This window comes from Leptidea sinapis, chromosome 1, assembly GCF_905404315.1.
Source record: "Leptidea sinapis chromosome 1, ilLepSina1.1, whole genome shotgun sequence".
Taxonomy (NCBI): Eukaryota; Metazoa; Arthropoda; class Insecta; order Lepidoptera; family Pieridae; genus Leptidea; species Leptidea sinapis.
The window spans coordinates 30,837,110-30,849,237 of NC_066265.1; the positions used below are offsets into that span (position 1 = coordinate 30,837,110).

The 12,128-nt window shown below is 32.6% G+C and overlaps 3 protein-coding genes across 4 annotated transcripts; 1 reads left to right on the forward strand and 2 right to left on the reverse strand.

Annotated features, from left to right (window-relative positions):
- Window positions 1-164: 164 nt before the first annotated feature.
- On the reverse strand, window positions 165-1,050 carry LOC126970009 (dual specificity protein phosphatase 19-like). Its single transcript, XM_050815692.1, has one exon. It carries the CDS (start codon window positions 1,048-1,050, stop codon window positions 475-477), a length of 576 nt encoding a protein of 191 aa, XP_050671649.1. The 3' UTR covers window positions 165-474.
- Window positions 1,034-5,488, reverse strand: LOC126969995 (tRNA pseudouridine synthase-like 1). 2 transcript variants are annotated; one of them, XM_050815672.1, is made up of 6 exons: window positions 5,311-5,488; window positions 5,106-5,234; window positions 4,006-4,215; window positions 2,844-2,939; window positions 1,861-2,101; window positions 1,034-1,264 (listed from the first exon to the last, which is right to left on the reverse strand). In XM_050815672.1, exons 1-6 carry the CDS (start codon window positions 5,358-5,360, stop codon window positions 1,034-1,036), a joined length of 957 nt encoding a protein of 318 aa, XP_050671629.1. In that variant the 5' UTR covers window positions 5,361-5,488. The 2 variants fall into 2 exon arrangements, with proteins under 2 accessions (XP_050671629.1, XP_050671637.1); XM_050815680.1 differs by having other exon boundaries at window positions 5,106-5,434.
- Window positions 5,489-8,887: 3,399 nt separating this feature from the next.
- LOC126970138 (transmembrane emp24 domain-containing protein 5) lies at window positions 8,888-11,708 on the forward strand. The gene is made up of 4 exons (XM_050815881.1): window positions 8,888-9,119; window positions 9,324-9,587; window positions 9,815-9,933; window positions 10,498-11,708. The coding sequence occupies exons 1-4, from the start codon at window positions 8,907-8,909 to the stop codon at window positions 10,604-10,606; spliced, it is 705 nt and encodes a 234-aa protein (XP_050671838.1). The 5' UTR covers window positions 8,888-8,906; the 3' UTR covers window positions 10,607-11,708.
- Window positions 11,709-12,128: the final 420 nt, after the last annotated feature.

A 12,128-nucleotide genomic window follows, 5' to 3' on the forward strand; every position in this document is an offset into this window, starting at 1 on the left:
ACAAATTAAATTTATAAATATGCAAGTGGACCCGGCAGACGTTGTCCTGTACACACGTCTTAAATTTGAAAAATCGGTCCAGCCGTTAGGTGGAGTACACTTATATACACATGAGCCGGAGAATTATATTATATGGACGGAGGAGTTCAGTTACAACAGACGCACATAAGAAATGTATATATTAAGATCAGATCCTCTTCGGACATTTCAGAGAAGCACATTGAAATATTATTAATACACTGATATTTATTCTTATCACTATTTCCACAGTATATATATCTGCTAAAGCAGTATGGAAACTACGTACAAACGTTAGATATAACACACGCACACTGCGATGTGCGCCTTTTGACCTTTTTGAGACATGCGTCTGTGTGCGTGCGTCGTTTCGAACGTTTATACTTAGTCTCCATACTGCTATAGCGTATATATATACTGTGCCAATTCCCTATACAATCAAGACAAGTCGTTCATCTAAATAATTTCACCAGGTTTCAACTTCATTAATTGGTTCTTAAAACCAAGATTAGGTTTTATCGATGCACGTCTGCTCTTCACCAATGTAAAGGCTTCTTCATACTCCATTTCATGATACTGCATCAGATACGCAATAGCAATAGTAGCCGTCCGAGAAACTCCAGCGTTACAATGAATCAAAATATTTTCATTACCAATAACAGCTTCTCTGACATACTCCAGACATTCATTTAAAAAATCACATATATTTGTTTCTGGCAAGTCTAAAATATCTACAAACTTATTATCAACAGAAACATTTACATTAACACCTAGGCTTAATACATGCTGTATGTTAAAATTCAGTAATATTTCATCTGCAGCACAATCCTGTGAGCCGATGTACACTTTGTCTGTTATAAGTACTGGTATATCATCTGGCTTAGTGTCAACAACATATCCATAACAATTCACATTAACTACCCTTTTATCTTCACCACTTTCCACATACTGTCTTCCATCAATACATGTTACAAGAGTCTCTGTCCTTTTCAGTTTATCCTTCCGTTTTAATAATTCACTTAATAAACTCATTATTGACAGTTTTTTCTATATTATGTCTTTCAGGATTGTATATTAAATCTTGTGGGTCATACTCAACATTACAGAGGTACAGGCCATCCGGAGGGATAGCTTCAATGAAAGAGTGCCACGAATGTTTGGATGGTATTTGTAGCATCAGTTTGATGTCTTCTGGTCTTATTTTACCATTAGCAACGGCAATAAGAGTTCCGACCATTCGACGAATCTGAAAATTACATTATTTTTATAAGTATATACCTTTCAATTGGAAGTTAAAAGGAATACATACAATGCTATCCCTGCTTTTTATAGTTTTCGTGACCGTCACATCCCGGATAATACAAGGCGGAATCTTTCAGATACCACCCTAGGGAAATAGATGTTATAATAATCCACAGTAGCCAGTAGGGATTATTTTTGATATGTAGTACTTATTACCTGTCCAAGTACGATACATTCAGATCGTTACTTAACCATAGAAACAACTCCTGGCCCGAGTTGTTTCCATCGAGAATACATAGATAAATATTAGAAAGTTGATCGCTTGATTCATTTTCAATGTACAGTTCTCAATAAACTTGATGGTCGCTCCAAACATAGTGCAGATTAAGAACTGTCGAATGATACAGTCGTTTGGACAATATTCTTATAATTTTATATTAAACTTTATAATATCATAACCTTATTCGAATAACCCTAGTATCATTGTCGTTGTCCAGAGCGGCCATTAAGTTTGGCGAGAAACCATGTTTACTCCCATTAGCTATCTGCCAGTAAAGCCCCGTCAATAGACACTTCAATTTTATTCAGATGCAATCTCACTTGGTTATGCACGAATGAGCGTCCTCTAATCTCAATATCCCAGTACTCCATGCAGGTCTGATGCGAACTGCTGTACCCGGTGACACAGGGCTGACTCTCCCTCACGTCTATGGAGTACACCATGCGCCGGTTGTGTTTGTGTTGCGTCAACTTGTCGAACTTCTTGAATGTGGTAAAGTCGTGATATCCCACAAAGTACTTGGCACCCTCTTTTAATCTCTCTATATCGAAACCTCGTCTCCTGGAAGATTATATAATTCATGCTATACCGCATCTCAAAGTGCGCATATGCATTTGACGCGGCCCAAACATTTCCTTCGATTAATCAAAATTTCATATAAGCTTAGCTCGAGAAACTGGCTAGACTTTACTATGGCTTCCTAGATAAAGATTAAACAAAATTGCCTAAGCAATATAAATGCATTTAATAAGGAAAATTTACTTCTGTCCATTAAGGTTACTTAATGACATAGGACCTGTTGTTACGCAGTACTACTAACGAGATCTCCTAAAATTTTATTACCAAATGCAGTGGGCGATGCTTGGCGAGATTATTGGTTCTTTGAATGTTGGTCAAGTCGCAAACAAAGCTCGCTCAGTCGTCCCTGCTGGATAAGCCACACCTATCTACTAATGGAGTGTGACAGGCCTGCTGTTACGGTGGATATTTTCGCAGTTCTGAGGCAAGGTCTACAGAAGGACTGTATTAGTTTCACACATTTCAAACAAAAACTTTCTGTCACTTTAATACATAATATTTGATCAAGTTTATTTGCAAATGGGCACTTAAAAACAGTTTTAAGGAGCTAGCTGCATTCCTGGTTTGTGTAACACACCTTTAAATTTTCGTGTGTATAAGGCCTTAAGTACAACATTGACACATCTTTTTTTTGTACTTTAATTGCTCACATAATGTGCCCACTTCTCTTAATAAAATAGGAATATATACAAATTGGCTCTATCAATGATAGAATAATAAATACCTTATGAAGTAACACCTCTTCCACTCTTCTACTGGTATGTGCTGCAAAAGACTAGATTGTGTTGGCAAGTCTATTCCAGGCTTTGTTACAGCTAATCTAAAATATTTCCAATTTATATATTATGTTTATTTTAGATAAATAAAAAAGTTATGCAAGCAAATACTCATCATTTGGTATAGGCCACCTCAACTTGACCCTACCAAAAAAGCTGCAACTGCGAGAATAGAAGTGTCAAACCAAAACTGGACTTTCAACCGAAACAATTTCTACAATGTGTTCGGGCTCAGGAATAATATCTGGGACTATATTAAGGTTTCCTATAGTCGCCGGTTTTGGCTCTTTAAATAAATGAATATATGTAGGCACTTGCAATCAACCCAGAATCATGAGGAAAGAAGTAAATGCAATCCACTAACCTTTGAACACTCCCACGTCACTCAGGTGGCGGCGGCGCAGCAGCTCCAACGGTCCTAACTCTGGTGTTCCAGGTGAACGTCACTGGCGATCGCAAGCTTGCAAAGTTTATATGTAGACACTAGTATTGAATGTCAACACTAGACTTGATGACCACTCTTTACTCAGGGTAAGCACGGTCTACATATGTAGTGCTATCGACCACACCCGAGCAAAGATAAATTGTCTCTGTCCGCTTGTCAACCCAAGCGCGACTTGTGTCATCGGATAGTGGAGCATGTTCAACTACCCTCATGATTCCTATTCCTAATAAAATCAGCAAGTACCGTACACAATGTCACTAATCTATTGTTTACTGAAATTGACCTTATTATATATTCTTAATTTAAGAGTTTTGTTGAGGCCATAGGTTCAGTAGATTTTCTTCCAAAATGAACACAGTTTTTTTGCATAATCGGTATTTTTAGTATGTGTGTACACAATATAAAATACATATAAATATGTGTTTACTTTTTCTTATAGGTTTAACAGTTACAATGTTATATGGCATAGGAGCCAGGATGAAAAGCCCGAGTTTTAGGTATTAGTTCACTAGAGATGTTTAGACCGTAAAAAAATGTAAGTTATGAAATTTGTAAAAGGTTTATTGAATTTATTATCAGGGAGTTGGAACTAATAAATTTCCTTTCATTTCAATGAATATTCACAGTATTCCTTTTCCTATTTTAAATAATAAACTCTTTCTTACCTGTATAAATATGTCCTGCTCAGGGCGCTGTGTCTTGCATTAAAGTTATCATTAACTCTTATTAAATCCTTTATGAATATTGATATATTATTCTTGAAAAAAAATTTATTCAGTGTAGACACAACAGAATCACTAGCATATATTTTATCATCAGGCCTTTCTAGGTCAATATGGGCACTAGAGTTGAGAGCATGGACTCCACCATCTGTACTGAAAGTAACATAAGGGATTTTAATAAAATCTTGTAACTGTATATATTCAGAACATTAACAACTTACAACAGAAAATTTAAGAAATTAAAGAACAGTACAGAAATGTATGACTGTAAATAAATATATTAATAATAGTCAAATAACATAGTGGTGTTGCATAGTGATTATGTCTCTTTATTACCACATATATCACGGGGAGTGATCTTTGGATCATGAGCTGTGTAACATTATTCCTGCTGCCAAATTCCACCTTCATATAACATACCACAATTTGGAAAGTCATTCCTTAAAGGAAAGCAACAGTCCTGTGATTCCTCTGGTGTTGCAACAGAATGTGGATGGTGATGATCACTTAACATCAGGTAACCTGTGCCCTTGTTTGTCCGCCTCTTATGATAATAAATCAAATAAAAACTTTTGTGTGGCTTGTTAATAATACTTACTATTGAAATATATTAAACTTATTTAATTTCTATTAGATACATTACAAAGTAAATAAGGTGAGAAACTAAGGTAAATGTTTTATTTAATGTGACTACTTTAATCTATCATTTCACAGATTCCGTACATATTTGGAGAGTTGAAAAAATGTGAAAAAATAAAGCAGCATGTGGATAAATTAAAATATAAATATTGTTAAGGAATTCACTCTTCCTGACCTAATAAATTATGGACTGATGTCAGATATATTCCATCTCACTAAAGGCCATAGGAGAGCAGCATTATACTTACCTCAACAAACAGAAATATCTTCACTACTGTGGATTCTGGTTTAAGCTTGTTAAAATAAAATTTATGACATCCTCACAAAAAGTGCATAAAACAAAATATCTATCATCAGTGTTTAGTATCATCTGCCTGTGGTTTGATAGAATATTAATTACTTACCGACTTGAAAGAATAACTTGAGGGTAGTTGCAAGGATGCAGCTTGTGCAATGCTATCTCCATTATACCTTGCACACTCTCAGGATCTGGATAGTGTTTTCCATTTCTTATCCATAACTTTTCTGCTGATCTATCTCAAAATTACAGCATAAAATTATCTTAACATAAAATGAGTAGATTAAATAAATAAGCATCAATGTACAAACCTAAATCTTGTACCAATATACGAGAAATATGTTAAATAGCGCGCTTTCATAATTAAACAAAGCCTTGGGTTTTTATATGTAAGTGTGATTTCTATTGTTTTAAGAAATATTTGAAAATATATTATTAAATATATAAAAATGCTTTTTAGATGCTTTTATAGGGTTATGTTATGACACCTGTTATCACTTATCAGTAACTGTCAAAAGTCAAATTCATTATTTATTCCAATGACGTTCTATAAAATACAGGACATATCATGTGCAGTCTGATTCATTTTAACGGAACGGCAAAAGTTTTGTAAATATATTTATTTGTTAAAATTAGTCTTTTAGACATCTTTTCCTTTATACCTTTTTACTTTTGGCATGTATAGTAAGCGGACATAATTTGCAGTACAGATTTTGTTAAATTATATATATGTGGCTAAACTGGACTTTTGAGTGGGCATTAATTTGACTAAATAAATTGACATTCGAAAGAGATTTCAATACTTTTAATGTAAAAAAAAGCTTAATCATACTTTTTGAGCATGAATTTTTAAACGCTTACATCCTTTAGTGGCGACATATAAATCAGCTTCGAGGAAATGATTCGAGAAAATGACACTCGATTAAATAAGTCGTTATATATATTTGTAAAATTCTTCACATCTCTCTCTTGATACCAACTGGCGCCTATTCACTTTCAATAGCTCGTGTCCTAGAAAGCTGAAAAAGATTATCTTTTACAGATTTGCGGTGTAAAATAAGTATCAAGGGATACGTCTCTTATACCCTGTAAATTGGACTAGATTTTAATTGTAAACGTTCTTGTAATCCGTTCACATTCACGGGCAAACACATTTTGTACACAAAATACAATATTGCTAATCATTGGTTTTTGGGCCTTTTAAAAAAGAGCGACTCTATAGTTTTAATTTCTGACTATGTGCTGCTCACGTCTATTCATCTGTCTTTTTCTGACAAGCGGTTGAGAAAGGGATGTGAATACTTGTCAATAATTGTACCACATTTAATGAAAAAATATTAGTTTTACTAAATTATTTACGCTTTTTGCAAACCAATCTTAAATTAAAGTTAACGTATTATTTGAGTACCTTATTTTTAAATAAAGGAAAAAAATTAATAAAGTAATAATAACGGATAGCACAAAAGTGTGCTAATGTTGTATTTAAAGGAAGTTGGGTGGGAACTTCAGGAGGCGTAATATTGTATAATTCGTAAGTATCCATCCCTAATCTGTGCTATAACTGACTTTGATTAAAAAGACGCTTGATAACTATAAGGGTAGAGGCAAGGAGAATCATGTCTGGGAGAAAAATTGAAAGTGTTCAGCTTTTGCTGTAAATAACAGTTGGCTGGCGCTGGTTTAGGCACAGGGTATGGTATGAATATAGCAATTGTAAATAAACTGAATTATTCCGAGTTAAAATTTTAATATGACTGTCAACTAAAGTAGTGAATTATTGAAAATTTCACCAACTTACGTTGTTCAAAATAATGTAACAAATATAAATAACCTTACAGAATTATTATAGGGAAACATGCATCTAGTGATTAGTATTAATTTTTTGAACAATAATTTACAGGAATACACAATGATATTATATACAATAAAGTGGTAGATATCGCACTAGCGCGCGCAAAATGTTGTAGACAAATTCAGACAATTGTCGTAATTTCATTTAGTCGGCTAATAGCAGCGAGCTAAGCGGAACGTTTTCGTGGCGTGACAATAATAATCTAAAATGCCAACCTGTGTGTTAAGAAAATGGAAAAACTATGTTTCAAGATATATAAGAGTGAGGGTATTTCATACCATACAAAATTATATAAAAGAACGTCGAATTTATATTTTATCACGATTTTATTTCTGATTTACAAAAAAATCTCGAATTATTTACGTGGTGGTTCGAGCAAGATAGAGAATATGATGTCAACTGCAGCGCGACAAGGACAAATAGTATGTGTCATATATTAATCAACCAGAAGTGAAATCGTAGGCAGAATACATAGCGATCGTAACCGCTTGATTACGGAACTTGAGTTTTCTTGTTAGTTAGTGAGCGTCTTTCTTAAATAATATTATAATGATTATAATAAGTTCTGGCTTTCAAAGTCTTATAATAAAGGTGGTATAGAATGAGATTAGTAATAGCAGGCTATTTGATATTTTATTAGTACTTAATCTTGAAATGTATGTAACGTACCAAGAGGTCTACTCGCAAAATCGACAACGACACATATGGAACGATACGATAATACTCCGAATATACCGCAACTACCCTGTCTGCTGCGGGATGATCGAGGTAGTATATTTTAGGGCAATTAGGAAATGATGTAAAAAAGGCGTTGTTGCAGTGAATGTAATACGAAATTTAATATTTTTTAATAAACAAGTGCGTAAAGCTGAACTATCAAACTACAAAAACAAGTTTTAGGGTAAGTAGCGGACGTAGACAGTAAGTGCTATCTGCTTGCGTAGGAGTTTTTTCAGTAACACTGCCCTTTCGGTATATCCCTTGCTAACTGCAGAAGAATCAATGGATCATTTTCTGTTTCTCCCATTATCTTATTGTAATAAGCCGTCAACAAAAATACATTCATAAATAATATAATATACAAGAAATAATAATTGTAAACTTAAAACTTTTTGGGAGCCGTCGTTAGTAAAATTTTAAAAACGGAACCCTTACTGTTAATACATTTCGGTTTTGTTTTGATATGTCTGTATGTTTTTTATTATTTTATGTACAAATAATTTATCTAATTTAAATGTAGTTTTACTACTTTATAACTTTTATTACATGAACAACAAAAAATCATATCTGGTGAATGATTCTGTGTTTTTATTATGCAAATACGAAGCAATTAGCAAATTAGACTTATCTCTTTTTCTCTTGAGATAATTGCATTTACTATCCTTCTTTGACGTGTAATCGTAAGGTAGTGTGCTATTGCAATGTTAAATTATTCATGTGTGCGTTTGTGTATCATTTACAAGCACCGAATGTTGTCTAGGTAACCTATCTATACTTTTAAATATCATCGGGAATATAGGAATAAACCAATGATATTCTATACATATAGACAATTCACGTTATACATAAACAAAGCTGAAATATGCCAGATGCCACAAATGACACTGACGAAAAAGAGTTTTATGTTTGTCAGCCTGTCCCTATTTTCTGATCAAGTTCCGTTCAGTCGGAGGTTTGTTACTTTTTTAAACAAAAATAAAGGTGACAGTTTGTATGTTTATTTATTGGTTTGTGTGTGTATATTTGTTACTCGTTACGCTCTAAAATCTAAATAGATTTGGATCTAATAAGTTAAGTTAACCTATAGTAGGTGAAACAAACATTCAAATATAATATTTTAATTTACATAAAATAATTCGGCAAACTGGTATATATATAAAATGTTAAGTTCCCTGAAATAAATTTAACTTGTGGTTTACCTTACACAGAAGCCACAGTAGGAAGAATAGAACAGAATACCGTGAGAGAAAATATAATCTTTGTTAAAATAGCTCCACTCTGTCCCTCAAATGTCATGATTTGTCAATTGTCAAATTTGAAATTAGTCAGTGAAAAATGGCTTGTCGAACGTGGCATACGGCTATTTTGTTATCGATAATATTTACGATATTATCACTTGTCGGTAATGCAAACACATCAACTGCTGCACCATGGTACGAAAATCTACCAGCTGTTACGATGGATTACAAAGTTTATTTAGATGCTGGCAAAGAAGACTGTTATTATCAATATGTCCAGCCGGGTGCTACATTTTACGCTAGCCATCAGGTAATTTACCTCTACTTTCTAAACTTTAACACATGTTAGGCTTGAGCCCCTTATTATAAAGGTAGATTCGTTCATTATGATTATGTACAGCTGGTTTCAAAATATTATGTATTAAACTTTCATAAACCGTTTTATTAACTAATTATAAAATAAATTAAAAATCAAATTTAAATAAAACTGGTTCGCTTTAATATGACTTCGTAGGTATTGAAAGGAGGCGACGGCATGTGTGGGTTTGCTGTAAGGCATCCCAACGGGCAGATAGTTCATCCATATGAGTGGAGACAAAGTGCTGAATATGCAGATCAAACTAGTTCTGGTGGATACTATGGCGTGTGTATTGACAACCAATTCTCCAAGTTTGCCGGGAAACTTGTCAATCTGTACTTATCAGTAATCAGGTATGACATGTGGGAGAAATATGCAAAGGAAGTTGAGCAACTTGATATGAACATAAATAATTTTACTGTAAGTATAATCCCTATCTTTTAATCTTGTGATTAAATTAATTATTGATTGTCAGATTAAGAAAAAATGCCACATGGCTTAGAAAAATTTAGAGGGCCTACTTCATATCACATTATATTTGGTGATTTGTGGTTGTCAATTTAATATTACAATTTCAATATTGTTGATATTGTGTTTTGTTGTACTCTTTATTGTATGTAATCACTAATTATGTTAACTTATTCCAGAACTCAATACAGTTTGTGGAGCACAATGTGAATAGCATATTGCAATATCAATATCACTCTAGAGCAAGAGAATCTAGAGATTATAATCTCCTTATGGACAATAATGTTTATGTCATGAGGTAATTATTATAATACAGAAGATATATTCATAAGTTTAATTTAGTTTTATTTATGGAGAGTATAGACAAGCATATATAGGTCAGGCTGGTTGTATGTGATAACTACGGCATATACTTTCTTGTAACACCAGAGCAATAAACAAAAAATGTTGCCAACTGATTTTTTTATGGAATAGGAGAACAAACAAGCGTACGGCTCACCTGGTGTTAAGTGATCACCACCGCCGCACCTTCTCTAGCAACACCAGAGGAATCATAAGAGAGTTGCCGGCCTTTAAGGAAGGTGTACACACTTTTTTTGAAGGAATACAGGAATACAACTGAATATAATGTTGAATAAACATACATAAATGAAAAAAAACCTATAACAAATCTGTACTTGGGGGGGGGGAGTCTGACAAGTTAAGATTGTTAAAGATTGCGGAGATTACATTATATATTTCATACACATTTTTGTTAATATAAATGTGACATCAATTTTTCAGCTTTTTGTGATTTGTTGTTCACGAAATGTCTATTATAACTGATCCTAAACACAATCAATAAATAATTAAACTGTTTCAGATGGTCCCTGATACAAATATTAGCAATTACCGCAACAGGTACACTCCAAGTATATTTTTTAAGAAAACTATTTGAAGTTAAGGATAATTCCTCAAAAACAAGAATTTAATTGACATAATTTATTTTTAATGACAATAGTTAACATGACTTGCAAAACTTATATACTTAATGATGTGGTGATAGAAAAATTGACACAGCTATTACATCAATTTAACATTATTGCTGACTGTTGTCAAATCAATCAGAATTCATACTGTTCATTAATTTAGTATTATTGCTAAATTTATTAGTGTGGATAATTGACTTTTGTTTCTTCTTGCTCTGTATTGCACTGAAAATTAAAAACTATTTTCATAATAGAATTTTTAAAATGATTTTTACATCATTCTTTTACTGTGGAAACTACACAGTAAATCAGAGGAAATTTGTGACAAATAAAACATACACATAGAGCTGTGTAATAACACAAATAAACTTTGACACTGTTGTCTTATTTGACAGAGAAAACCTGACTTTTGTGTTGACCATTTTGTTAAATTATTAAAACTTTCATGAGACATTATCTTCATTCTTTTATTGGACCTTCAAATGATCTGAAACTGGTTGGTACCCACACCGATAAACCATGTGTAAAGCCATGTTAAATAAAAAAAGATCATGTTTTTAGGTGTGGTTTTTATATTCAGGTGTCAACACTCACATTCTTCAATTATAAAATAATCAGTAACTATCCTAACTAAAAAAATAATCTAACAAATGTTGTGCATATTTTATATGTTATATAAACAAAACTATATTCTCCCATGGAGTAGTTATGCATACTGGTTGGTTGATTGACAAGAATGTTTGCTACCTACCTAGCTATTGTTGAACATGAAAGTTGTGTTACCAACTTAATTGTTACAATTTTTCTATAAACCAATTATTTTTTAAGTCATATAAAAATTGTTTTAATAATATTAATTGTATTTCAAATTTTTTTATGTTTGATCTCTTTATAAATATGTATATTAATTATTATCTGTCTGAAATTATTGTTTCCTTGTTAGTTTTATTTTAATTTTTGAGTCGATAATATTAAAAGACAAATTAGGTATTAACATATTTTTGGAGGATTTATCTACATAATATTTAGTTTTAAGTGGATAACATATTATATTTAATATATATTATATTTTTTACGGATTTTTATAATAAACATATTGATGTTGTTTAAATGTTTTAATTAATAACTAAATATAGTAAAACCATGTTGTTAATTACAAATTAAACGTAATTTTTTATAAATGTATTTTGTTACTCTTAAATCCAAATAAAAGTGACATCTTCTACTTATTTCAACTTTTTCCAGTATTTAAGCACACACAGATGGAGTTATAAAGTCTTGATAGACTTGGTACGGGAGAAGATTGCTTAAGGTTAGTTTTGCCAAATCCCTGATGGAACAGGCCAGCGCCCACCTGTGCACGCCTTGGTACTTGGCGGGGAACTCGTAAGCTGATGGAGTGCACGAGTGATGAAGTATGAACAGTCGAGCTGATTTCTAATTATTTTGTATAAAAATATTAAATCTAGCACTTTTCGTCGACAGAAAGACTTTTCAAGTTAAAGTGTCTCAACTTACCACAGTA

What these genes read in the sequence shown, in the direction of transcription:
- LOC126970009 (XM_050815692.1), bottom strand. Translation starts at nt 1,050, where the DNA reads ATGAGTTTATTAAGTGAATTATTAAAACGGAAGGATAAACTGAAAAGG.
- LOC126969995 (XM_050815672.1), bottom strand. Translation starts at nt 5,360, where the DNA reads ATGAAAGCGCGCTATTTAACATATTTCTCGTATATTGGTACAAGATTT. An exon ending in TATATTGGTACAAGATTTAG is followed by an intron (nt 5,235 to 5,310) that starts GTTTGTACATTG and finishes ATTTTGAGATAG; the next exon opens with ATCAGCAGAAAAGTTATGGA. An exon ending in AGCAGGACATATTTATACAG is followed by an intron (nt 2,940 to 4,005) that starts GTAAGAAAGAGT and finishes GAAATATTTTAG; the next exon opens with ATTAGCTGTAACAAAGCCTG.
- LOC126970138 (XM_050815881.1), top strand. Translation starts at nt 8,907, where the DNA reads ATGGCTTGTCGAACGTGGCATACGGCTATTTTGTTATCGATAATATTT. An exon ending in CATTTTACGCTAGCCATCAG is followed by an intron (nt 9,120 to 9,323) that starts GTAATTTACCTC and finishes ATGACTTCGTAG; the next exon opens with GTATTGAAAGGAGGCGACGG. An exon ending in AATAATGTTTATGTCATGAG is followed by an intron (nt 9,934 to 10,497) that starts GTAATTATTATA and finishes AAACTGTTTCAG; the next exon opens with ATGGTCCCTGATACAAATAT.